General features: G+C 27.1%; 1 protein-coding gene across 1 annotated transcript in view; it reads right to left on the bottom strand.

The window, feature by feature from the left end:
• Positions 1 to 27,620, bottom strand: part of LOC129977884 (structural maintenance of chromosomes protein 4-like) — a 65,811-nt gene that overhangs the window by 21,716 nt on the left and 16,475 nt on the right. Inside the window, exons 5-17 of the mRNA XM_056090591.1 lie at positions 26,673 to 26,846; positions 26,319 to 26,483; positions 20,782 to 20,909; positions 13,859 to 13,999; positions 12,987 to 13,137; positions 12,538 to 12,651; positions 12,338 to 12,445; positions 12,011 to 12,132; positions 7,859 to 7,967; positions 5,024 to 5,155; positions 3,228 to 3,389; positions 758 to 798; positions 439 to 626 (exon numbers count right to left, since the gene is read on the bottom strand). Of these exons, the coding sequence (XP_055946566.1) occupies positions 439 to 626; positions 758 to 798; positions 3,228 to 3,389; positions 5,024 to 5,155; positions 7,859 to 7,967; positions 12,011 to 12,132; positions 12,338 to 12,445; positions 12,538 to 12,651; positions 12,987 to 13,137; positions 13,859 to 13,999; positions 20,782 to 20,909; positions 26,319 to 26,483; positions 26,673 to 26,846 (1,735 nt within the window). The remainder of the gene's footprint in view (positions 1 to 438; positions 627 to 757; positions 799 to 3,227; positions 3,390 to 5,023; positions 5,156 to 7,858; positions 7,968 to 12,010; positions 12,133 to 12,337; positions 12,446 to 12,537; positions 12,652 to 12,986; positions 13,138 to 13,858; positions 14,000 to 20,781; positions 20,910 to 26,318; positions 26,484 to 26,672; positions 26,847 to 27,620) is intronic.

Genomic DNA, 27,620 nt, shown 5'->3' with positions numbered 1-27,620 from the left:
GTGTTTTCCAGATTTTCCCGGTGGTGTGGCATCCTTGTTTCAATATTTATCTATATGTAAATACTGATAAAAATTTGAATAATCTAGAATAAAAGATATTTTGTCAGTAGTACTTATAAGCAAATAATGTTCCTATAAAGAGGATTTTATCCAAATTCAAAATTCTATGAAATGCAGACTTGAGAATATGGGTATGAAATAGAGAAAGATAAATTTATCAGTATATTTAAGAAACTTAATGACACAGAATTATATTTAAAGAATAATTAAATTTATTATTCTTTAAATATAATCTATGGTCCAAATAAAATTTTATTTAAGTATATACTATTGTTTAAAGGATATAGGGAAATGTATACACAATAAGAAGAAGCAAAAATTAATTTGTAAAAAAAAAAAAAAAATTCTAAATTAAAATTATGTTATAGAAATTAATACCTGTTGGTTCAATAATTTCGCCTTTTAAAGTTACCACTCGATATCTTTGACTGCCCCTCAGAGCAATTCTCGTAGCTTGGTCAAGATCCTTAGCAACTAATGTGTTGTGAAATGCAAAGAAAAAAGCAGGCAGTAAAGAAGTATCCTTGACTTTAATTAAATCTAATAGTCGAGGCACATTTTCAGGTCTGTTAGAAAGAGAAAAATAAGCATTTTATACTAATTTAAACTAAAATTATAAAATAAGGTATTTGATAATTGTAAAAGTAGCAGCCTAACAAAGAGAACAAAAATAATTTTAATATTATAGCATACTCACGTTGATATTTTCTGATAACAATGAGGTTCATACTTTTTCATCTATGGAAAAAAATTAGAGTAACAAAAATGGAAATTAAGAAAAATAATTTGTCAAGGACAATTATTCAGTAATTTTTATATATTAAAAAACAAAATAAAAAAATAAAAATAAAATCATAATTCTAAAAAAGTTTTCCAGATATTTTTGGTACTTTAAAATCAGATTGTTTAGCTTAGTCAGTTGCGTTAGCATAATGTCTGAAAGCAATACTAGGTCTACTTTCGAATAAACCTTGTAATTTTGAATCTCAATCAGATGTTGAGGATGTTATTTCAGCTGTCACTCCCTTTCAAACTTCTATCAGGATTGCCACTCAAATCTGGAAAAAAATTCCCTCTGTTTTTTCTCTCTATATATATTCAAGGTAGGAATATATGTACTTACTCATGTGCTAGCCATAATGGAATACGGTTTAAAAGAGTGGAAAAGCAAAGAAAGGAAACAACAATTCAACATTATTGAGAAATAAGAGCATATTAAAAAAGGCTTACATTTACATATAGAAAAAAAAAATCCTTATTATCTACAATTGAGCAAGACAATATTTATATAATAAGGCGGGGATGGGGCATATTAACTCTCATGTTCTTTAATTGTAAGTCACACAAAATTGAGAACTCGGGTGAAATACAGCATAAAATATTTCTGTTATCATGATACAAATCATATAATGATTACTTAAAAAAAAAAAAAAAAAAACCGTTACAAAGCAAGATTTTATTTATTTACTCATTTGTGCCAATTCAAGTATTTGGAAATCAATTTCAGCATTTTCAATTTGAAGCATCATTCCTTTTAGATACTAAGTAATGATGACTCTTTTGAATTGGCATGCAGTCTTATATGTTTTTCTCTTTTGGCATGACTAGTAAGAACCTGTTTTCCCATATTACTTAGGCTTATTACCTTCTTACAAAGCGAACAGTACATAACAAACTGATTTTGTTGAACTTCATGAACCCATTCAGTAAAATTAGAACTGATTTTTTTAATCTGTCCAATTTGTATTAAATGTTTTGAGCAACTCAATTGTTTTTAAAAAATTCTGTAATCTACTGAGTAAGTTCACAATTTCTCAAATAATAAACTAATCATAAGACTGCTAGACTAAAATCACCTTGCTGCTTTAGCAGATTGAATACTGCTAATCCTGCCAGAGAAATGTATTCTATTCTTTCTCACAGTTGGAGAAGTCTCACGCAAGCTTATTAGCTGCAATTCAGGAATCTCATGGAAAAAGAACAACTGTCTAGCAAATTGAAACTAGAATGATCTACACAGGAAAAAAAGGGAAGAGGGATGAGTTTCTAAATTACACAATCACGAATAGTACTGTTCTGTTTCTGGAAGTTATGACTATGAACTTTTATTCTTGCAGTCTTTCGAGATGGGTATTTGGATGGGAAAATAATAACTAAGAAACTTAAAATTCCCTGTATTTTCCTTGTTTTATGAAATTTATCATACTTCCATTTTGCCGTTTTTTAAATTTCCTTTTTGTTTAAAAATGTTTTTCTGGATTTTTTTCCTGTTCTCCCGGTGGAGTATAAACGCTGTTCTATACCATACCAATGGGAGGATGTTTAAGTCACAACATCTGATTTAATATGGGCTATGCCTGCATACATGAGAGATCTTTAGTGAAATTGAATTTTGAGCTTAGATCCTTCTAGCCCAAAGATTGAGACTTTATCGCAACCCCAAAATAAAAAATAAAAAAAGTCATAGGTGTAATTAAAACAAACAAAATATAAAAATACCAGTTACAGCTTCTAAAATCTTTAATTACACTAACTAATCTTGAGTAATCATACTATAATAATTTAAACTTTGATTTCATTCACATATCATGATAGTAACTAAAATTTTATAGCAAATAAGATATCTAAATAGGAAAAAACTAAAAAAGTGGATAATATTTGTCAAAATTGATCCCTCTCCCCTCTTTCTTTTAAAACTTGTTTCAAGAGAATCCAATAAACTACAAACAAATGCACTGCTTTTGGTAGCTTAACTCTCAGCAGTAACTTGTAAAGTATTTTAATTATTTATCATCATTATTATAAGTAATAAATCAATTTAACTAGCCCATCAATTTATATCTAAGAGTAAAGTGCAACAGCTAATTCTAACAGTTAAGTATTTTCTTAAATTATATATTTAATCATTTGGTATATACACATAAGTATACACATAAAGATATTAATAGAAACCCAATTTTGTATACATGAACATGTATGTAATTATATAAATATAATATTTCTTCACCATTTGTCTCCTTATTTTAGCAATAAAAGCATATTTGGATTTAAAAAAAATTAATTACAATATTTCAGTCTCAAAAAAGTTAACATTTTACAGATTATTTTAACTTGTCTTGAATTAACAATACCTACAGATAACTGAAAATTTATTTAAATATACTTACTTCCGTTAGACCAATAAAGGTAGTATAACCCAAATTATGTATTTTCAAAAACTCTACACATTCTCGAGCAGTGTCCATATCGTCTGTAACAATATTGTCTAGTCTCGAAGAAGCTGTAGACACAGCTACGTCATATTGCAAATCAATAGATCCGAGATCTCCCTAAACAATCCACAAATCTGTATCAAAATTTCTACATAGTAAACAGAATTAATAAAAACCTCAATATTTTACAATTAAATAAATATATAAATAAAAAAATATTTTTACATACAATATAAGATTTAAGCAACTGAAACAAACTAAAATAAAACGATAAACATTCACCAGTAGTGGAGATTTTGGAAAAACAAACCATTAAATGGGTGGGGGGGGGGGAAGAGAAAAAAAGAAAGGAAGGTGAAGCAGAGATTTAAATAATTTTTATACCTAAATATATCATTTAATCATGGACAACCATTCTTTTTAAAATGACAAACATTTTTTAGATAAAGCATTCCGGAAGCCTACAGTATTTATAATACTAAAATTAAATAAATGAACCATGACAATAAAAACAATACATATCATATGACAATAATGCGCTTTTAAAAACAACAAATTAGTTGACAAAAAACAAGTTCAGTAACTAAGTGTACACTGTTTATTATTTATTGATATACATAGATGTAAGGAAATTATTTTTATTCTTATCAAAACATATTTTAGATACAGCTGAAATAAAATGTAAGAAACAAATTGCAATTCAATATTATTTACTAAATTATTAAATTTTTTTTTTTTTCATCTTTTATCCTCTGCTTCAAATGTAAACATGAGTATCTTTCCTTTTATAGATGTTTGAATATTTTTTAAAGAATATTTTCATGACTGAAATAATTGTAAATGTTTTCTGTTAGATAGAGTTACAATCCTTCTTAGAAAAGAATTTTAATATTTTAAAACATACACAAAATTTACATCAAAATTTGTATAGCATATACAGAAAGAATAAGTAACAATTACATTTTTTTTTTATTTATTCTAATTACAACTTGAACAGGATGATTCAGGTATCCACTAGCAGTACCCATACAGCATAACATCCAAGATGAAAAATTATCTTTAAACTTAAGTCTAGCCTAAACCTGATATGACATGGGCATGTGACGTAATGTTATAAAAATTTATTTAGAAATCATCAAAAATAACTGCAAAACAATTTTTAGCTAAACTTTGTTATACAGTCATTTGGCACCTTGCAAGGTTGGCAATTTTTTGGTGGCGCTTTTGCTACCGTTATGCTATTGCTGCTGTTTTCACCACATTCGGCCATTTCGCTAAAATTTGGCTATAAACTTTTTTTTTGTTATTGAAAATGACTGCTGTTCCAGATTCCCTAAAAATATACGATAGAAAAGCTGTCTAAAATTTAAAAATATACAAATAACTCATTGTACCACTGTTCCACACTTGCTTATCAACTCTGTATAATTTGATATGAAAATAAAATTCAGCTTGCTTCATAATATTTCTTTGTTAAGTATATAGGATGTTTTTTCTCCTGGTGCCAAGACAAAAAGATTTTGCTTCGATGTAACGCTCGAAAGTGCCGAATAAAGTTGTCCAAGGATTTTATTATACTAAAACTTTCCCCAATAAACGCCCTACAAAATGGTACAAATATCTCCAATATCTGTTAAATATTTCTCGGGTTTTTCGAGTTCAAATATAGAGATGCTTTCAGGAGACTTCATTTTATATTATGTATAAGTGTAAAAAAAAAAAAAAAAAAAAAAAAAAAAAAGCAATTTTACCAGTCTTCCGAGTACACCAGGCAACCTCCCTTCATTCCTTTCTTTAAACAGTGCTTTCAACATCCTATTTGTATTCTGGGAACTCTGTTGAGAATTTCTAGCTTCCCCATATTTTGTGCGTTCATCTCTCAGCTGTAAAAGAACATAATAATGTATTTCTTTATATTTCATGAAATTTATTTTGGTGTAACTATCTTTTCCACAATTATATATCAAAACTCTATATCTTTAAAATTTCTAAATAAAAAAAAATTTAATACTTTGCCTATTTCAATAAGGCAATATGAATTATTATGACATGATATAATGTTGTTTCTCAAATCTATATAAAAAAAAAAAAAGAGAAAAAAATTGCATACATTATTTACTCTTACCTAAAGTTATGCCAAATTATAGACTCAAATAAATAAAGCTCATACACATTCTTGTTATCACCATGTAAATCATTTAACAATTACTTAAAAAAAAATTACAAAACATTTTTTTTTCCAGTTCATAAAGGAACCATATATTTAGCCAATTCATATATCACTTTTCTGCAAATTTTTCAGCAAATCAATTTTATTTTATTTTTAAAAGTAGCTTTGCAACAATTTCATTTGCAAAGTGCCTTACATTTGTAGGATTAATTTTTTTCTGCTTTTCTAAAAATTCATAATACCTCACATGAGTTTATTTTGCATAATGAAGCAAATCTCTTTCGCAAAACAATCATTTGCTTTACATGCAATACTTCTTTATTTTTCAATAAACATGGATTTAAATAAGATGTAACTTTTAAAATAGCAAAATCTTTGGACAGGCATTCAAATATTTTTTTGTAGCACTCTTTACAAATATAAAATGCTCTGCTAAAGGTACCGTTTTTTAGTCTTGGAAATTGTATAGATCTGCAAAGAAAAGGTATGAGCTTCCACAGTTTAACAATAACTAGTGCTTAGTAATTAGAGATAGGGTGACCATTTTTTTATTCTAGCAATTTTAAAAAAATTCAGCATTTTTTAGATAGCGGGGGGGGGGGGGGAATCCTTAAGAAATTCAAAATTTTCTATAAATTCCCAGTTTTTTACAGAAAAATTTCAAAATTCTTTGTATTACAGATGATTTTTAAATTCCCTATGTTTTCCTGACCTGCCAAGTGCCAGCTGTCAGAATTATGCCAAAAGAAGATGTAGAATTAATACAAATTCAAAATTAGAAAACACCTTTATTGGAGAGCTTATTACTCCTTCTCTTGTACATTATAAGTCACACACTCCTGAGAAACTGCTGCTTAGATTGTATTATGAAACCTCTTCAGCTTATATTTCAAAATTCATCAAAATTTTAAACTTTCGATTAAAATTTTAAACCAATGCAATGAAAATATGCATTACAGTCGAAATAATTCTGAATAAGAATATTACCAAAAGAAACACCAATAAATAAGATTTAAAAGAAGCCTAATATAATTTAGTTAGTAAAAATGTGACAGATTCAGGCTTTTCTAAAAGACTAAAGTGTTTAATTTTTATACATAAATCTTAATATAAAATTTTTTGTCGTGATCTCTTTGTTACACCCACACGCACAGCATATAAAGCTACATAATATTATTTGATATTACTAGCAAACTTACCATTTTAAATCCACGAGGTAAAATTCCATTGCAAATCAAGAATGCAAAGGGAATGATTAGATTTAAACAAAAATTATCATATATTTAAAATTATAAAGTAGTAAAATTATACGACACTTTTTACTCCCCCCCCCCAAAAAAAAATAGTTAGACAATAGAATTCTTGGCTACAATATTTAAATAAAGACAGACACAACAGATAAAGCAATATGAAGTACTGTATAAAATTTTCTTTTCATAAACAATACATAAATAATGATTCTGACTCAATAAATATAAGAATGTGTTATATAATATTATTAAAAGTAATTAGTATTTAAGATAAAAATGATGATATACTAAAATTAATTTCAGGAAGAGTACACAAATTAAATGACATTTAGTTCATTTATTTTTATGTAAATATGTCATTAATTTTTATGTACATTTTTTGTACGTAAATGTTTTATTAATTTATTTCTTCTTTTGTTCTATCCTTCAAAATTTTAAGAGGAAATGAGTATTTCTTAACACTTATTAAACAGCATTCTAAAAATAAGTCACTTGTTCACATTTTGAACATCATGAAATGCTTTATTCTTTTCTTTCCATTATTAATTTCATTTGTTTTGCAATGATTTTCTTATAGGTACATACACTTTTGTATATCATCACATAAAAAAAAAGTTAAAATAGAAGAAAATTCTTGTTATCATAGTAATAATTTGTTTAATTTATTTTATTTTTAAATTTCATACCAATATTTTGAATTCCATATTTAGAAATTCAATAATAAAGCATCTTCATATAAAAAAATGTGAACAAGTGATAACCAATCCAGAAATTACATTTTTGAAATTCTCTTTTTCAAAGAATTATATATTGATTCCAATGACTTTTCACAAATGTAAAAAAGAAAATACTAAAATTACAATATTATTTCGATTAGGAGAACATGATGCGCTTATCTTTGGCAAAAAGGATAAAAAACAATAATTTATGAATGGGTTAGGAAGAATTTACTCATGGCATTAAAAAATAATCTAACACAATTATTATAGTTATTACTATACAATTCCAACTAAACATCGCAAATAAACCAATTTATATTTTCTTTTTACACACAAAAATTGATAATTATTTGAACAAGAAATTAATTAGATAATTTTTTATCATTTTAGAACATTTTAACAGATAATCAAATTAATAGCTATGGCATTTCTTAAAATGAAACATACTTGTTGAGAAAAAGAAAGCTCCTTTTCTTTTGAATCTGTTAACTCTTCTTTTAAAGATGATATTTCATTTTGTAATTGTTTTATTTGTTCCTCTTCTTGCTTAAGAAGACTACAGAAAAGACAAATAAATACAATCAATTTTGGATTACTGTAAAATTAATATTCATTTATCAAGAATAATTACATTTCAAAATTTGATTTCTGTAGTTTATTAAATAAACAATCGATATAACAAATAGTTGGGATGTGCATTTTTCAAAATTATATATGAAAACTTTTTAATCTTAAAATTTACAAATTGTAAATGATTTATATCACAAAATTTTTTGAGAGCATTCAAATAAAAGAAAATTATATACTCAAACATGTTATGTAATTGTCTTCAATGAGTAATTTTTAGGAATTGTGTGCGTGTTTGAAAAAAGACATTTCAAAAATATACATAAAATTAGTAAATTTGTGCAAATTAAAACACTTTTGGCTTTCAATTAAGAATTTATAAAACATAAAAAGCAGTTTTGCCAAAAAATTTAGAAATATACAAGGAAACACACACACACGCAAAAGAATATCTCAACATTAATGACTGTACTATATTTTTGTATAAAAAGATTAATTTATATCATATATATATATATATATATATATATACACACACACAAAAGTATTAAAATCAAGTTAAAAGGAAAATCAAATAAACCAAATAAAAAAGAAAAGAATCCGGCCTGAAGACTTTCTCAAGGGTCACCCTCAGGCAGGGATTCAAAGAAAGGGATTTTTTCTGTGAAGGAAATCCAGACAAAGGTCTAATAATGATTCCTCGTGACCCGAAAATCCCCTGAAATTAGGCACAAGAGATATACCCTTTTAACAGAAAGGAAAAAACAAAACAACAAATTAGAAGAAAATAACCACTACAAAGTAAAAATACCATAACAAAAATAACAATATAAACAAAAATATCATAAAATAGCACTAAAGGAAAAACGAAAAGGAAAGAAATTACCATCAGCAGTCAAGGAAATTTTAAGCTATCGATTGTGATTCCCGCTTTTTAAAAACACTAATGATAAATCAGGTAAAAAAATTGTAGGCTCCCAGTGCCATCTATTGAGTGATCTAATATGCAAGGAAAGATCTATTTTTATTTAAGCCAAAGGATTAATCCCAAACCATACCTTGTTTAATTAAAAAATTGACATTACAGTAATTTCTAGGAAATTCATTTTTAATTAAATTTTTAATGAGGTTGTTTGATGCTTCAATATAGGAATTTTTATTATTGCAAACCCTTTTGATCCTGTTAACTTGTGAGAAAATTAGATTTTTGAAAATTTTAGAGTTTAGATTGGAATGGTAGTTACATAGTTTTGTTATTTTAAAGTTGAATTCATCCCTTTTATCGTATATACCAACTATTGTTTTATCATTAGCAATTTTGATTTTTAAATCCAGAAAGGTAGCCTCAAGTTGATTTTTATTTGTTTCCGTTAGAATTAAATCTTTTGGATAGCAATTAGTAGCAATATTAGTATTGTCGAAGTTAAACAAAAGTAGGTTATCAATATATCTCCACCCGTTTATTAAATTATATTTAATTATTTTTTTCTCATAGTAATGTAGGAGAATATTAGCTAAAGCACTTGAGAAAGCAGTTCCCATTGGAATGCCCTTGACTTGTTTATAAAAATGAATACCATTAAAAATGTAATTTTCAGTAATATTAAAATTACATAACTCAAGCCAGTTATTTTTAGGAATGATATTTTCATTTAAATATTCGTCATATATAAAAGTGCAGACCTTTATTAAATTTTCATAAGGTAGATTAGTGTATAAATTTTCGAAATCAACAGTATTAAGTTTATTAATGTTGTTATTTTTAAGAAATTCCAATACTTCTTTGTTACTAGAAATAATAAAGTTGTCTTCAGTTTTTATTTTGTCCAGGATAATTTTTAAGTATTTAAAGAAATGTTTGCCCGTATAGTAATTATAACTGCCAGTGCTACAGGTCACGAATCTGAATTTTAATGAAATTTAACTGTTGGGAATAAATAAGGATAGTTAAGAGAGCAAGTCTTAGTTTTGGTTTTTTTTGCGAAAGCTAGCATTCTTTTATGTAATTCCTTTTTCCCGGTGTTCTTTAACATATAAGTGCATTAGAGTTATATTCATTAATTAAAAGTTCTTTATAATAATATTTACAAATTAAACAGAAATTATTTGCTGATTTATCTATTACTGTAATAACAAATTTTTCTTTTAAATTTTTTATTTCGTTTTTCAATGTTTTACTAAAATAAATCCCACGTTCTTTAGATCTGTCAAAATCAGTATTCATTTTTATTTTAATTTCCTTTAAAATTCTCACTTTCCATTCCCCGAAACCTTCCGCAGGCCAATGATATTTTCTAGATAATTTGGCAATAAAAACATCCAAATCATTACCAATAGAAAACAAAATTTTGTTATGGTTTATTTTTTCTCTTAATCTAAATTTTGTTCCTCTTCCCATCAAATCTCTTAAAGAGTTGGATTCAATAATTTTTAAATTACCTGTAATAATATGACCTTTATCAACATCTATAAAATCTTTATAGTTTTCTTTGTTACAGTAACAGTCTGTTTTATTTATTTTATCTAAATTTTTGCTATAGTAATTATAATTACAAATTTTTTTTCCTTTAAAGTTGAAGTGTAACTAAACGCTACTGAAACAGTTGTTTTATCTGATAGAGGAAAAAATATATTATTATTATGTATAATTTTAGATATTCGAAGTAAATATCCAAGAATTTAATTACACAGAATTCTTTGAAAACATCATTTTTATTATTAAAAAGTAAATCGTTTTTTCCAATGTTAAGTTTACATTTAATAAGATCTAGAATAATACATTTTGTGTACGAATTTTTAAACTCTAATTCCTCGAATTTATTATTTAAAAACCATTTAATTTTATTATTTCTAAGACCAAAAAATTATTTCCTAATTTTGTGAATGTTTTCACTATTGTGTTCCAGATTACAGTAATTTTGAAATTCCTCAAATATAATTTGAAAATTGCCTCTTTTCCCTTTACCTCTTTTAGAAAAGTTATCTTTATTTAGAAAATTTTTAAATATGTTAAATTTGTTATAAATGCAATTATTGTTTAAATCTGCATAGCCTTCCCCATTTAATTTATTATTGAGACCATAAGGAAATAAAGTTTTCATGTTGCAAATATAAATGTTTTCCAGATCTAATCTTTTGTTTAATTCGTTAATATTGTCTTCTAGAATGTAGATATTAATACTGTTAAAGTTATGGTTTTGAAAATGCTCCAGTTCGAAGTCAGTGGTCCTATTTTTTATGAAGTTTTTTTATATCGGATCTGTGATTGTTAATTCTTAAATTAAGCTTGGTGCTAGTTTGGCCAATATATTTTAAATTACATTCTGAATAATTAAGGAGATAAATCAAGTTTTTGTTTTGACAGAATATTTGTAATTTTGAGTTTTCATTATTGATCTGTTCCTTACCTGCTAATGGACAAGTCTTACACTTCCCGTTTCCACAAATTTTATATTTTTTTTGCATTTTTAAGATTTTTTAAACAAAACGATTGTGTCAGTAATTTTTTTTCCGTGAATGCTCCTGACACAAAGCTATCCACAGTGCCCATTGGTAGAGTGCGCGACAGGCCATGCGCTACGATAAATTCGTTATTAACTTCTTGCATAGTTTAATTTATTTATTAAAATGAAAATATATCTCCCAAACGCCAAAAAACATGGAATTCTCGAAAAAGTAAATTCAGGAAAATGATAAATTTTTAGGCAATATATTAAAAAACCTTTTGAAAAACCCTTTAAAAAACTATTAAAATATTTTAAAATTTGCAGTTTGTGGAAAAGCGCACATGCAGCTTAATTCCAACCAAATGCAAGAACAAGTAACCAATCTAAAGTAAGAAATAGTTTGAAAACGATACTAAAATGAAAACGAAACAAAACAGTTTCGAAATCGCAACTAAAAATTATTACCTATTCAAACTAAAACCAAAAAAGGAAAAGAGAAGATATATATATATATATATATATATATATATATATAACATATCAAATATAACCAAATATATATATCAAAATATAAACCAAAGAGTACCTTTCTTCTTTTTTCAAATTTTCAGTTGTTTTTTCATAATTAGAAATTAAAGACGATAGCTTTTCCTTTTCTTTCTTTGAACCACTTACACAAATATTAAGTTCTGATTGTAATAAATCCATCTAAAAGCACAAAATTTAAATCAATGATTTACATCACTATTGAAATATTTATAGAGGTTCATTATTTTAATAATAACATATTATTATCTTAACAAAATTAGATTCTGAATATTACATTAAACATTAAAAAAAAAAAAAAAAAAAAAAAAAACAAGTTATAAATTTGAAAATTATAGAATATCTATAAGCTTTTGTAAAAGTTTACCTCCGATTTTATATCATAAACATTTTCTTTCAAGTTTTTCAACTCAATTTCAATCTTATCCTTCTTTTCTTGCAAAATAAATGTTTCTTGCTTCAAAGATCCCATGACCTATTGTAAAAAAAATGATTAGAATAAGTAATATGATAACCATTAGATATATTTAAGCAAATAACAATGAAATCACTTATAAAACATAATACCTCAGCAGCTTTTTTTTCCTCAAAAATTTTATCTTCTTCTAATTTCACTTTCATCAACTTCAATTCTTCAGTTTCTTTTTCAAAAGTATTGCATTGTTTAGTTAGTTTGTTTAGCTAAAGATAGAGGAGAAAAAAAGAATTAAAATTATCAAAAAGGAATGAAAGAGGCATTGAAATCAGTTTTAATAACCAGGAAGAGAGAATTAAAACGAAGCATTAAGATTATTACTTCCTAATAAAAATTGACATTGATGGTTACATAATGGATATTTCATTAAAGAAATTAGCTTTTGAACATATTTATCTCTGTTTATTTTGATAGATATCCTGCAAAGTTACATAGGGTTTAATCTGAAACACACTTGCTAAATTTGAACATCAGCAGATGACGAGAATGACATCCGAGTTAGTATGATGATTTAAAGTCCTCTTTTATTATAAATACTAACCTCCTCTTGACATTTTTGCAAATTTGTATTCAAAGATTGCTTTTTTTCTTTAGCATGTTTACCATCCTCATTATTAGCAGCATCTTCACGTTCAAGCTGCTTAAACTGTTCTTTTAATTCTTCACATTTCTTAAAAACTGCACCATGCTCCCTAAAAAGGCAACAAATTGAAATTTTTTAGTAAGCATATTTAAAATGTTAGACTGTTATATAAGACAATAAAATACAATATCATTATTATAAAAAAAGATGAGAATTAACATATATGAGAATTTAAAATGTACAGAGAAAAATTTACATTTTTGAAAAAATAATTCCTAATAATTTAAGATGCACAGTAAAAATTTATATTTGAAATAATGAAAAATATTTTTATATAATATGCACTATAGATTTAAATGTTCAGAATAATTAAGAAAAAATCATTCATAAAAGTACGTTTAACTGTAAATTTTTCACTTGCCTTTCAGATAAAAAAATAAAAAGCACATTTATAAATTTTCATATTTACATCTTCAAGTGATTGGACTGGTTTTTCCATTTTTCAATGTTTTGTCATAAAGCAGATTATTCTTATTTAGTTCAATATCTTCTTAAGCTTTCAATGTTTAAGTTACATAAAGTATGGCTAGTTAATATATTGCAAAGCATCTTTACTAACTCAAATCTAAAACTAAAATAATAAGCTTTTTAGAAAATTCAGTTTCTGAAACCTTCTTATTACAGATGGATTCATCATCCTAAAAAGTTTATAGGAGAGACATATTATTTCTTTTTGGAAACATTATTTTTAATACAACAACAAAGGAAAATATTATTGATGTCATATGCAAGCATATATGTAAAAAAGAATAATAATAATAAAAACTTACTTAACAATTCCATTTAAATCATTTTCAAGTGATTTTTTTGAAGCCTGCAATTTTTCCATATCTTCTTTGAGAGCCTTAAACTCTTCAGTAAATTTCTTTTTCTTATCTAGAAGTTTTTCAAGATCTTTTTCTGCATCTCTCCTAAATTCACAGAATTTATATAGAATATTATTAAAAAAATGCAGAGCACTTGATGCAACATAAAAAGCTATAATGCTCAGGGACTAAAAAGTTCAGCAATAAAAAAATAATTAATACTTCTTTTTGGAAAAATTAAATTATCAAATAAAAATCAATGCAAGATAATGCATTATCGCACATGAATGCAATCCTTGAACAATCTACATTGTTAGAAACAATATTTAGAAATAGTTAAATAAGGAATCAATATGACATACAACAAAATCCCCAGAAATTGAACCTGGATTAACCAAAATTGCAAATCCTAAAAAAGACATACTGTATTGTAAAAGATTCCTTAATGCAAAAACATGATGAATGCAAGATGGATAAATGGGCTGCTGCAAACAATATGGGAAAACTAAAATGTTGCAGTCAAACATTGATTTGACCAAAGAACGAAAAACAGACGCTAGCATCAGTAGAGGATGATTTCAGAGCATTAGAAGCAAAGGCATAGTAACATAAGGGGAGGGGGGATAATAGATACACCAGCCCATGGAGACAAAATGCTTATGATATATGTCACTTTTTAAAGAAAAATATTAAGAAAGTGCAAAATAAAAATACCATCTCTAAGCAGTTTAAAGCTGTTGATGGCAATTAAGGGTGAAACAAATCATATTATATACTGGGTGCTACTGCTATTCACTATATAACTGACCAGAAATAAGCCTAAGCTAAGGATAGTACATCTTTCAATAATTTACAATATTTAAATTCCTGCTTATCTTAAAATGAAAATTTAAATGAACTGTTATATTAACTATAAGTTATTGTATAACTACTACAAATCATTAGTTTAAAAAACAATTCAAAATTATATTTTTCTTAAATTTTAATTACTTGTATGTTTTGAACAATCTTCAACAATTCGCATTACAATATATGAATATTAATGGATTGTGAGGTATTTATTATGAATATTTCAACACATAAATTTTTCTGATTATAATTTTCATCATATAAACAATCATGTGAAATGTGCTGATAAAGATTACCTAAAGATATAGATTATGAATATTTAAACCTATATATTTTCCATATTTATTCTATATTTCTAGAAAATTTTTTATTATTCAATGAAATGTTACAAACTCAATTATTTTATTTAAGAACATCTGCATATAAATTGGTGTTATGTTAATGCATATTATGAAGTCTTATCACATTTTAAAATTAACAATTATATGTAATATAAAATGTACAAAGTATATTGATATCTAGTTTTTCTGATTTTAGAAGTTCTCTGGGTTCTAGTTTATCTGGCACTTTTTCTTCTCTGAGGAATAGCTGCCATCTTAAAGACGATTAAAAGGAAAAAAAAAAAAAAAAAAAAGGAATTTGCTTTTTACAATTTTTGTAAGTAAATGTCTGACTCACTAATCCTTTTCTAAGAATTTTGTCTGCAAAGATGAATAACTAGGAAAGAGGTGCTATATTTGGGGACGTAGTAGTATATTCTTTTTTTGTTTTTGGCAACATATACACCATAGGGGTATCCATACTGTTGCTTTTGAAGTTTGAGGACACACTTTCTCTCTTACACCAACTGATGTTATAGACTGACAATGTTCGAGCAGTTGGGTTGTTACATCATATGACGGCTACAATATCGTTTCCCCCAGACATTTAGAGTGTTGTTCTTTTGATGGAGTCTATCAAGAAAGTAAAACATTGTTTGTAACCTGTTTAGGAGACCATGAGGAAATTTATGAAGTAAAGAATATAAAATAAAGGTTACATCACAGCTAACAATACCTAATGCACAATTGTTTACAAATGGCGATTTTGTCCTAAGTCATCATGGCCTTCTCACAACTTACTTTAGATACTTCATACCTCTACTGAAACTTTCAATTATGTTGATAGGGCAACTGACTATAAGATTATGCCTGTCTATCCAAGCATGCCCACAACCTGCAGTAGAAGGGGTTGCATAATCTTCCTCAAATTACCTGTTAGAACCATGAAGAAACCCCACATCTGCAGGGAATAAGCAGAATATCCCTGGTCAACTGTGGATAAGTCCCTCTCCAATAACCATTTTATTTTAATGCAGATCATTTGAGATTTATATCATTTTTATTTTTAGGTGTAACCTAATATAATGGCAAATTTATTTTGCATTGGAATTTCGCTACAAAAGAATTGGGTCGGAATTAGCTACAAAAGTTGTGAAAAAATTTTCCATGGCTTTTCAATGACTAAATTGCAATATTTCCCTGATTTATGGTTATTAAACATATCTGCTTAGTCGAGCAAAAACAAGCGGCACGGCTGTAGCATCCTTTTCTCGAAGCAGTTCAGGCCATTTTTTATCCTCTATAACTTCGTTGTAGATAAAAGTAGAAGCCTGAATTTTCAGTAACCAAGCAGGCATTATATAAACACGGTATATTTCAAATTTTATTAAATTTGAACCAGTAGTTTAAGAATAATAACTAGTCAAAGTGTGTGCACTAAAAGTCGCACTAAACAATCTAATTTAATATAATATGTTAATGTAATCTAATTTAATGTAAAGATGCATTGTGTTTTCACGCGATGGCCAAGTCAATCTGATTATTTAAACCATAAAAGATTTTTAATATTGATATGGTCACTATAAGATGTTGTTAGGTTAGCTAATTGTGTAATAACTTTAGACAGAAGGATCCTTAAGTAGGGACTGAATAAATTGACCGACTTGGTATTATATGGATCTCACAACTTTTTACCATAGAAGAACTGACTTGCGAGACTTGTTTTTTTTACAAGTTATGTTTTTGATGGCATTAGGTTTTTTTTTTTAAAGCTTTCTCCCTATTACGCATCACTGTATGTGTAGAATATATTTAATTAAAATACCTTTATGCATTGTTTAATCAGGGGTGTTTGTGGGACCCCAAAAAATCCCCTGAAACTTTTACGGACTTACTACCGACATTTTGGAGTTTCGAGAAGGGGGGGGGGGGAGAAATGAAAAATTACGATTATGAAGTATTGAATGACCTAATTATAAAAGTTCAATGAATTACTTTTTTTGCAAAACTAAGACCTTTGAACCCAGGTCACGTGATCGCACATCTGGTCGAACGAAGTCTCTCCCTTTTTTTTCTGCCGCGCCTACTTGCCGAAAAGAATCCAGAAGAGAATGTCCGAGAACCGGGGGAATCAGTCATAACTCGCAATAAGGAAAGAACAAAAAAGAAGTTTTTTCCCCCTTTTCACGCATTATCACTGCCTTTGGAGAAAGAAAGGAAAAGTTTTCACCACACACACTGACCTTGCGTTTTCTGCTTTCAAAGCAAACAAAATTACACAGATCAAAATAAATAATTCATTATTATTCCTACTTCCTTTTGAACGACGATCCCCGGAATTTCCGGGTATCGAAGTTCAAAATCCCGGGAATTCCGGGGTTTCCCCGGAGCACAAACACCCCTGTTTAATATAAAAAATAATATATTTTCATGAAATCTGATTTTAAAAAATGGATTAAACCATTAAAACAGTATATTACATTCCTATATGAAAAAAATAGTGGAAATTTTGAGAAAATATTTTAATTCTAAAATTTCATAAGAATTGTAGGAGACAATAAGTACTTTTTACAAAACCAGTTAAATTATATTAACTGAAAGTTTATTATAATATTTGTTCAAAATTTTAAAACAATTCAATAACTTATTAGTGCCCTTTGCTTAATACCAGAATTATAAGTTACTACATAATTATAAAAATAGTATGATTATAGGCACCTAACAGTAAATATTTTAACAAGGATTTAAAAAAATGAAATTGTCAAAAGATTACTTCATATTTTTTCTTTAATAATTCATAAGAAATTACTTCCTCTAATCAAGAATTTATGCTTTTATAATGAATAAAAGATTTTTTAAAATTCTATTTATTATTACAAATAATGTTAGATATTATTTTAATTATAATTTAAATAATAAATAATAACTGCTTAATTTTTACAATTATGCAAAAAAAAAAAAAATATTAATTTGAAAGTTGATAGATCAATTATTAGAATAATAATAAAAATAATTGGTTCAAAACATCTGTTTAATAATTTCTTGTTACATTACGACAATGCTAGACCACACAGAACTTGCAGCATGAATGATCATTTCAGCAGGAGACAATTCAATGCATGGAAAAGCCATTATGATCACCCGAGCTGAATTCTATTGAGCTCGTTTGGAATACTTTCAAAAGATGCATAGCTGGTCTCAATCTTCCTCCTCAGATTCCTGCAATGCTTGAAACTGCTTTGCAAGACTACTGGCTCTCACTTTTATGGAACTAATAGATCACATGGCATCATGCATCGCTGTATTGCTTCTAGGAGATATCATCTTCATATTGAAGATACCTTTTTTATTCAAAACTGACACATTCTATTTTTTCATTTTATACATATCCAGTTTCTATAGCACTATAATTATTTGCAAATTTCTTCTCATGAATATTTTTTTTAATATTTAACTATGTGTGTCTACTGGTTGTTGTAATGTCATTAAATTCTACATGTAATTCTTTTAAAACAGTTTTTGATTTTTTCTTTTCTCCAGAATTTTTGGTAATCAATGTATATATCATATGCCATCAAAAACATAACTTGTAAAAAAAAAACCGTCTCGCAACTTAGTTCTTCTATTATAAAAAGTTGTGAGATCCATGTAATACCAAGTCGGTCAATTTATTCAGTCCCTACTTAAGGGTCCTTCTGCCTTAAGTTATTACGTAATTAGTTAACCTAACAACATCTTATAGTGACCATATCAATATCAAAAATCTTTTATGGTTTAAACGAATAGATTCACTTGGCCATCGCATGAAAACACAATGTATCTTTACATTAAATTAGATTACATTAACATATTATATTAAATTAGATTGTTTAGTGCGATTGCCAAGTCAATCTATTTATTTAAACCATAAAAGATTTTTGATATTGATATGGTCACTATAAGATGTTGTTAGGTTAACTAATTACGTAATAACTTAAGACAGAAGGACCCTTAAGTAGGGACTGAATAAATTGACCGACTTGGTATTACATGAATCTCACAACTTTTTACGATAGAAGAACTGAGTTGCGAGACTTGGTTTTTTTTACAAGTTCTGTATTTGATGGCATCTCATTTCTTTTTGTATGTAGTCTTCCTCTTTTTCTTTTCCGGTACTTCTTGAGTTTCAGCTACATTTTTTTAAAGCCCACTCCTTGTCTCAATGGGTTTTTCTCATAAGCTTTGATGTTATATATATACACACTTATTATTTCATTATTACTATTTATACATATACTGGTACACTGAGTCATTCACTGCAAATGTAACTTTGTAATCTGGGGGCCCGGCATCCTATATATTATATATATTTATATGGGATTGCAAAGTTATTTATGCAGTTGGTGTATCAGAAAACTAGATCGAAATTGCAAAATATTTTAGTTTTTCCTTGATTTATACACTAAACACTAATTGTATTCTAAATTTGAAGCTTCTATACGTCTTAACCCAAACTTTCAGAGTTTTTATTAAAAAGCTCTTTTCAGTGCCACCAGTTCCACTCACAAAACAGCGTAAAACGTCAGCGTTATTATCAGTTGTGTCCATTTTATTTGTGATCATATCGAAGACTCTTTTTTGATCGGCATAAAGTTTTGCGATCATACTTTGAAGATCAGTTTGCTCTTCTTCTACCAGATTGATTCTCTGAAAGTCACCCATTGCGTTTGCAGCTTCAAATTAGATATTGTTACAAACCTGTAATTTAGCTTCCCGGCGAGAATAGTGCCAACATAAGATAGACCGTTTTACATTAATCTGTATTGGATGCTGTCGGATGCCGAGCCAGTGATCCCAGAGCCTGGTGACAAACTTGGCGACGAATTTGCCGACAAAATAGATAATGCTTGAAACTTCGAGAAATTTATCGATTCGTCCATTATTGCACGCATATTTTAGTTTTTCCTTGATTTATACACTAAACACTAATTGTATTCTAAATTTAAAGCTTCTATGTCTACTAGAAGTGTCTTAGAGTTTTGATGATCGGTCAGTCAGTCAATCAGTGACAAAATTCACAAACTTTGACTAGTTATAAGTCTTAAACTACTGGTTCAAATTTAATGAAATTTGAAATATACCGTGCTTATATAATGCCTGCTTGGTTACTGAATATTCAGGCTTCCAGTTTTATTCACAATGAAGTTATAGGGGGTCGAATATGGCCTGAACTGCTTCGAGAAAAGGATGGTACGGCGTGCCACTTGTTTTTGCTCGACTTGGCGGGGGCACTGCCGTGCTCCCAGATCTATCTGAATAACATATAATATTCCTTATTTGTTATTTACTATCAAAGAGGATATCAGTTAAATGGCTTGAAAGCAGTAATGAAATAAAGAGAATTTATTTTTCACAACTGTAAAGTATTCTTTATTTTAAGTTCAAATTTTAAAATCTGCTTACTATCAAGATTCATAGTTAATTTAGTCAGTTCAAAAATACACCACAGTTTAACCTGCTTAACTTAACCTTTCTCTCTTGGTCAAGATAAGCAGGATTATACTGCAATAACTATTCAGTTATAGAAATGACCTGGTTGTATTTAAGACATATAATCTTACAGCCTTTTTTTCTTTTTTTAAATAATTCTTTTGGACAAAATAATAATAATAAGATGATAATAATAAACAAACAAAACACACACACATACACAATAAGATGAGATTAAAAAGATATTACCTTTGACATATTAAAATAGAATTTTCACATGAAATACGCTTATTGTCCAATCTTAAATATGCAACAGCCGCATTTTTTGGCATTTCCAACTCTTGCTTTTCTTTTGCAACAAGATTAAGTATCTTTAACTGCAAATAAAATATACTGAAATTCAGTTTAAAGAAACATAACAAGAAAAACGTTAGTTTACACATAACATGAAAACAAATTAAATATGATCACAGTGGCCACTATTTCTGCAGTTTGAATTCCTTCACTTCTGATATTTCCAAGTTTTTTAAAGAAATTCCCCGGGCTTTTTTTCAGACGCATCTAATATCCTCAAAATAATGCTATTTTATTTATTGCACAATGTTCTGAAATGTAAGAGAAAAACTGCTTTATTCTTTTAACTAAAACAAACTTCTCAAAGGGAGGAATAGAAATTTTAGACATTTCAAAGTCACATGGGATAGTTTTATATGTGTTTTATAGGAAAGAAATGAACTTGTTCATACTCCAGTCTTATACCATATTTTCGTGGAAAAAAGTTGAAAAGTATAAATTGAAGGCGCTTTCATACTTCTTCCTTAAAATATTGACTATTTAATATTCCACAAAATATGGATTTTTATTAAAGTCCATATTTTGTTCCATAGTAGATTTTATGCTTGCTTTTTTATATCAATCTCTTTAAAGAAATCTTTTAAAAAATTAGTGCATTTTAGATACAATATTCTCTTTAACCATATAATTGGTGCAACATGGCCCTTGTGCCAATAAACCCTAGAAACCAACCTTTATTCACTAAAGATTTCGTAGATTTATCTCATATTTCATACAATATAACTGTGATAATAACAACTGTGTACAAAAACTGTGATGATTCAAAAATATAACTATGATGCAGATTACAATTTTACGAGGCTCAACAAGCCCTCTGATATGAAATTATTTTTAAAATATAGGTAAATTATGTTTGATGATGAAATTTTTATGATTTTTAGCCTTCAAGAGAAATAGTTGTAACTTAAACAACTAATTGTGAATTTTTCTTTTAAAATGACCTTCTTTTAAAAAATAAATTTTTTATAATAATACTATTTTTCATTGATTACGGAAGCTGAAAATAAAGAATTTTCTTTTTATCTGTGACAGAATTATTTGACATGTAATGCCTTTGGTTATTAATGCTTTACATTCAGACATTTTTTTTAACGAAAAATATTTATAATTGAAATTAGATTAGTTTGTACAGTGAAAATGTATTATCATCACATTTGAGATTCAAAGTCTATTTTAGGGCAGATCTCATAGTTCTGCACCCATCAAAATTAGAAAAGGGATCTAGTTTTCCAGCTTTCTTCGAAAAACCATTATTAAATAAGAATTAAAATCGGAAATATATTAATGCATAACTTAGAATACAAAATAAAGCAATCCGTTGCTTACATTTAGTTAGCGCATCTTACTTGCATCTAGACCTACTTTTAATTAACCAATCATATCTCAGAAGTGTTTGAAAGATTTACTCCCGAAAGATGCAGTACAAAAATATATGCACATCGGCAGTGTGTCTAAGAATAAAGATAAGTGGAGAACTGGACCTTATCATCAATTATTTTCTTTATAGCATAAAGAATGCTTTAGAGTTATAAATTTATAAAAAAGATAGCTGAATGAATTTTGTAAGTTTTTGTGAGATTCAGCTTCATATCATCAAAACACATCAGAAAAATGCTGTCTTCTCTTTATGAAATGTTGTTTTGAAAATTAAAGGTGATGTATACCCATAATGTATAAAAAAATTAATTACTTGTATTTAAAGCAAATAAAATTTTTTTAATGAGAATTTAGTAAAAGATTACGTATTCAAATTGTTAAGGGGGGAGGAGAGTCAGCAATGATGTCTTATATTTTCTAATTCAAGAAATTAATATCAGAGAAGCAGTATTAATTATAATAATAATTTAATAGCCTTAAAAAAAAGGGAAATATGCTATATATAGTACAACTATACTTATAATAAAGTTCAATGAATTTTAGTGTTGGTCCTCTACAGGTCAGACCGTTCGACATGCAGCTACCAAATTTGGCACAAGTATACCTTAGAGGCCGAGAAAGTGCACTTCAGAGCGATTTTTTTGAATTTTTAATTATAATTTTAATTAATTAAAAATTAAGTGAAACTTCGGCGTTTTTCCGCTATAACTTCCGAAAATAATATTGCAAAAGCATGATTTTTTACATCAAGTTTAAAAAATTATCTCTCAAGAAATCAATGCTTGAACTTAATTTATAAGTTTATATTTTTAACGAATGAATGAAGAAATACTATATTTTTCATAAATTTATTTCACACAAAATTAAAATTAACCTGCAAGAGAACGTTTCGTGTGCATGGGGAAAAAGTTAGTTTTTATCGATATGTTGCCACACATTGATGAAAACACAAAATTAGAAAGTAAACTAATTGTTACTGGAAATTAAATCTAGAAAAGCTTAATTTTCAGCATGTCTATAAGAAATGAAATAAATAAGAAACATAATATTAAAAATAAATAAATGCAAGACAAAGTTTTCTATTATTTTTTTACAATATTTATATTATTAATTCAATAAATCAACTTTATTTAAAGCAAACATGGTTTAATATAAATAAAATATCCACTCTAAGAAGCGCTCAACTGCTAATTTGTAAACCGTTAGTAATGGATGCACTTCTGTTAACAAAATGGTCTGAATTTTGTAAATAATTATATCTTACTTAACTTGAGCAAATAAATGCTCTGATGAATTACGAATTTTAAATTTTTGCATAGCCCTTCTGCCCTTTATTAATCATATTTCAATTTTCTTGAGACAAAACAGACATTTTAAACGAAAAGAATCACACTCTAATCAACAAAATCAATCACTAAAATTGAACTACTTTATGAAAATTTAAACATATTCCACGAAAATGGGCGATTTTAGTCTACTTCATCGGCAGTCTTAAGGAAGATACGTAAATCATCGTCCAGGGTTTCTCAAGATTGGATTTCCTAAGATTATGAAAATGTCATTTGTTCTAAACTATTCTATTCAAAACTTCATAAATCAATCAAATTTGATTGCATAAGATAGTAATGTTTATTTATTTAAAAGTCAGAGTGTTAAGAATATTTCACAGAATATGTAATATTTAAATAAGGACTGTATAACATTTAAACTTCATATTTTTTTTAAGTATATTTATAGTCCAAAACAATGGAGATAAATTTTTACTGAATAATTATTAAGATATTATATAAATTATGAAAATTATTCTGTATTGTACAAAAGATTTCAATGCCGAATAACTCAGTTTTCAATTCTAATATTTAAAAAAAAAAAAAAAAAAAAAAAAGACAAGCTTAGTTTCAATTAAAAATGTTTTTATATTAATTGCAATTTTATCATTTCCACTTTAATTTAAAGTTGAAATTATACATAAGCTCGCAGCAAATTAGATATGCAGTACAATGAACAGAAAGGCTTAAGACTTATACAATAGTACAAGCGAATTATATGACTAACAAAATCTGAAGCTTAAAAATATTTTACTGAAAAAGATATTAAGAGACCAAATTATATAGAATATTTCAGCAAGCATTTATACTGGTAGTCGTCAAAAGTGGCTTGTATGCAATAAATTAGATATGACAGTTAATCCTAACTTTTCTTGCTCCTTTCCTTCTTCTCTCCTATTCTTGCTAATTTAACTAATTTTACTGTATCTAAACTGTTTTGGCTAATGCTAAACTTAGCCTCAAATGCAATTTCATCTAAAAATGATAAATTAACAGATTATACAATCAAATTATTAGTGCAATGCCATAAATAATAGAAGAAAACAGGATAAAGGAGTAAAATTTATTTTTTAGATAAGTGCATAGAATATAAAAGTATTCAAATAATAATAATCTGGTTAACAGACACAAAACAGCCTGCAAAATTGAATCATAATTCATTATAATCTAAATGCACATGATTTGTTCTTCAGAATTCTAGCAGTTTCTCAAATGACGATACAATGCCAATGATGTTACATACCAGAAATTTCAATTCCTCAGATATTGTTTGTCATTAACAAGTCAGTTTGACAGTACCTTTCAACAATTTTATCTCATTAAGAGGTGATATGTGGAAGGATGAGCACATTTCTGGAATTCTCTGAACTGATTTCTGCTCTATTAGGCATTTTTTAGTTCATTTTTTTTCCTCATGTGTATGTGAGTATCATTTCTGACCACATTATCTTATTTCTTCAAATTTGCATATTGATTGCTTATATGGCTAGTTCAAATTTTGATAATTATTTCATGTAATATATGAAAAATGCCAATATTTTTAAGTAATAAATCATCATTATTAATATTTTTAATGATATTAAATTCTATATTTGAAAATAGCATAAAGTTTAAAAATAATATTTATATTATTAAGACATTTCAAATTTACAGAAACTCCTTAAATGAAAATAAAATGTTTTAAATTAAGTGTAGGTTATCCATTGTTATTAATCTCAAAATATTTTCAAAAATTCAATAACATATAAAAGAGAAACATTTCAAAATTAAAAAAAAAAATCATTACTATTTAGTAAGTAAAAAAAAAAAAAAAAAAAAAAAAAAACCCTTTTATTTATTAATCATAATTTAATTTTCAAGCCCTATACAGTAAATAAAAATTGCTCTGAAATATTTAATTGTGAATTTGTATCTTTTTCTGACAATATTGCAAGTTATCTGCAATGTTTATGTCTCATAAATCCATGAGTAATTCAGTTTATTTTATTTTTAAATGTAAACATCTCCTTTCATCTTCCCTGTTTTGACAAATGAAACCCATTCTAAAGCACGTGTAAAAGCACAGAGGGTTTTCGAGTCCTTTGGCAAACAATATTTAAATATAAATCTTTCTCAACCTAGTGTCTGCACAAAAACATGGATGGTCTCTGTTTTGATTAGTAAATGATTGATTTTCATTAGTTGCCAACAATGTTCCATTCTACTTTTTCTTGGACTTTTCCTGAACTCAAGAAATGGTCTGACAATTCCCACACCACTGGCCACACTGACGATTGCATTTGTCATCCCTTATGCTATATAAATGATTTTACAGGGGGGTAGCAAACATAAATAATCTAAAACATGGTTTCCATGCTTTTTTTTCATTTGCAACTTTCTACTTTAAAGAATAAATATGAAAATAAGATGGTGAATAATGTTGATTAAATAGAAATTTAAAACAGATAATCAATTGTTTAGTGAAATAATTTAAATAAAAGAAATTTATTTAAACAACTATTTTTACTGAAAAATATTGTAGAATGTGGGGAAGGGGAGAAAAGGAAAAGAGGATACAGAATATTTTCTGCTAACCTGATATTCATCTTCACAACCCAATTCAAGGAGAGTGATTTACAAAACCCTATTTACAGCAACAATTATGTAAAACATGCAAATAAATACAACATTGTTATCAATATATTTTCATAAATATAATCAATTACAAATTTTATACAAATAATGTACCTTTTCAGCTTCTTCAGCCCTTCTCTCCTTCAAAAGGTCTTTAAAATGTTCTATAGGTTCAATCAAACGGTTAGAACCAATAATATCTTCAATGTATTCTAACATTCCAGTTTCATTTTCTGCTTGCCCCTTTGGTTTCATAAGTGAAATAGATTCGATTTCACCCTATAAATATAAAGAAAAATTGTAGAAAATATTATGTTATTATTAAAACAAAAAAGCAACATAGATAAATAAAGTAAAATGTGAAATGAACTAAGAAGATGTGAAGTGAAGAATGTGATTTACATTACTGTAGGTTTCTCTATTAAACCATCAATTGATTAAGAAAAAAAAAAAAAAAAAAGGAACTACCTGCATAATTAAAAATCTTGTATAATCCATATCAATCCCATATGCTTTCAAAATACGTCTAACATCTTTGTATTGCATTCTTTTACCATCCATCTCATAGTATGATGAAGCATCTATTAGAACTGTTCTTGACAAAGTAAATCTTGAATCTTTCACTATAACGCCTTTTCCTTCCTTAAAATAAAAGAGGTAAACATTGAGCGCAGAAAGTTTAAAAAAAATTATATCTAACATATATTCAGGTAAGAAAATTTATACATCAATTTCAAAAAAATTTATCCAATTTTCCCAATCAGACATACATATGTATTATATAATGTGTTTTTGAAGATAAGAAATATTTCTTTGAATGGTTAGAAAAATTCTCATCAGTTGAAAGGAACAAAATAATATGATATTTTGGAATTGGACAATTCAAATTCAACAGTAATTAGATATTTTTGTCTCATTTTCTTAATTTGAAGTCACCTTAAGTCAAGATTCATGTCTTACATAGAATACAGCTTTATGAAAACATTAAAAATTTTTTTTAACATGTTAACATCACTGTTCGTTAATATATAGAAAAAAATATAGAAGTATTTTAACATTACTTTGGAAAATTTGAGCCACTAATTCAAAAGATTGCATGCATGATTAGACATAACTACTAAAAAGATTTAAAACACACATAATGTGGTGTTATAACAATTTATTAGAAAATATTCAATGTTTCACATGATGGTGTTGGGAAAACTAAAAAGAATTTTATTATGTTGATAGAAAACAATACAAATATTTTGACTCAGATGAATCCCCTATACAGCAACTGCAGTTTGAAGTTCAAAGATTATAAAACAATATAATAAAAATTATTCAATCTACAAAATATTCTACTGTTAGGTATGGCCAATCACTTAAGAATTGCTAGGACATATTTCAATTTGGTCTTAAAATCAGTCAGAAAAA

This window comes from Argiope bruennichi, chromosome 1 (genome assembly GCF_947563725.1).
Source record: "Argiope bruennichi chromosome 1, qqArgBrue1.1, whole genome shotgun sequence".
In the NCBI taxonomy this organism is placed as follows: Eukaryota; Metazoa; Arthropoda; class Arachnida; order Araneae; family Araneidae; genus Argiope; species Argiope bruennichi.
Note: the sequence above shows the minus strand (reverse complement) of the source record. Positions and strands in the feature narration are given on the sequence as shown.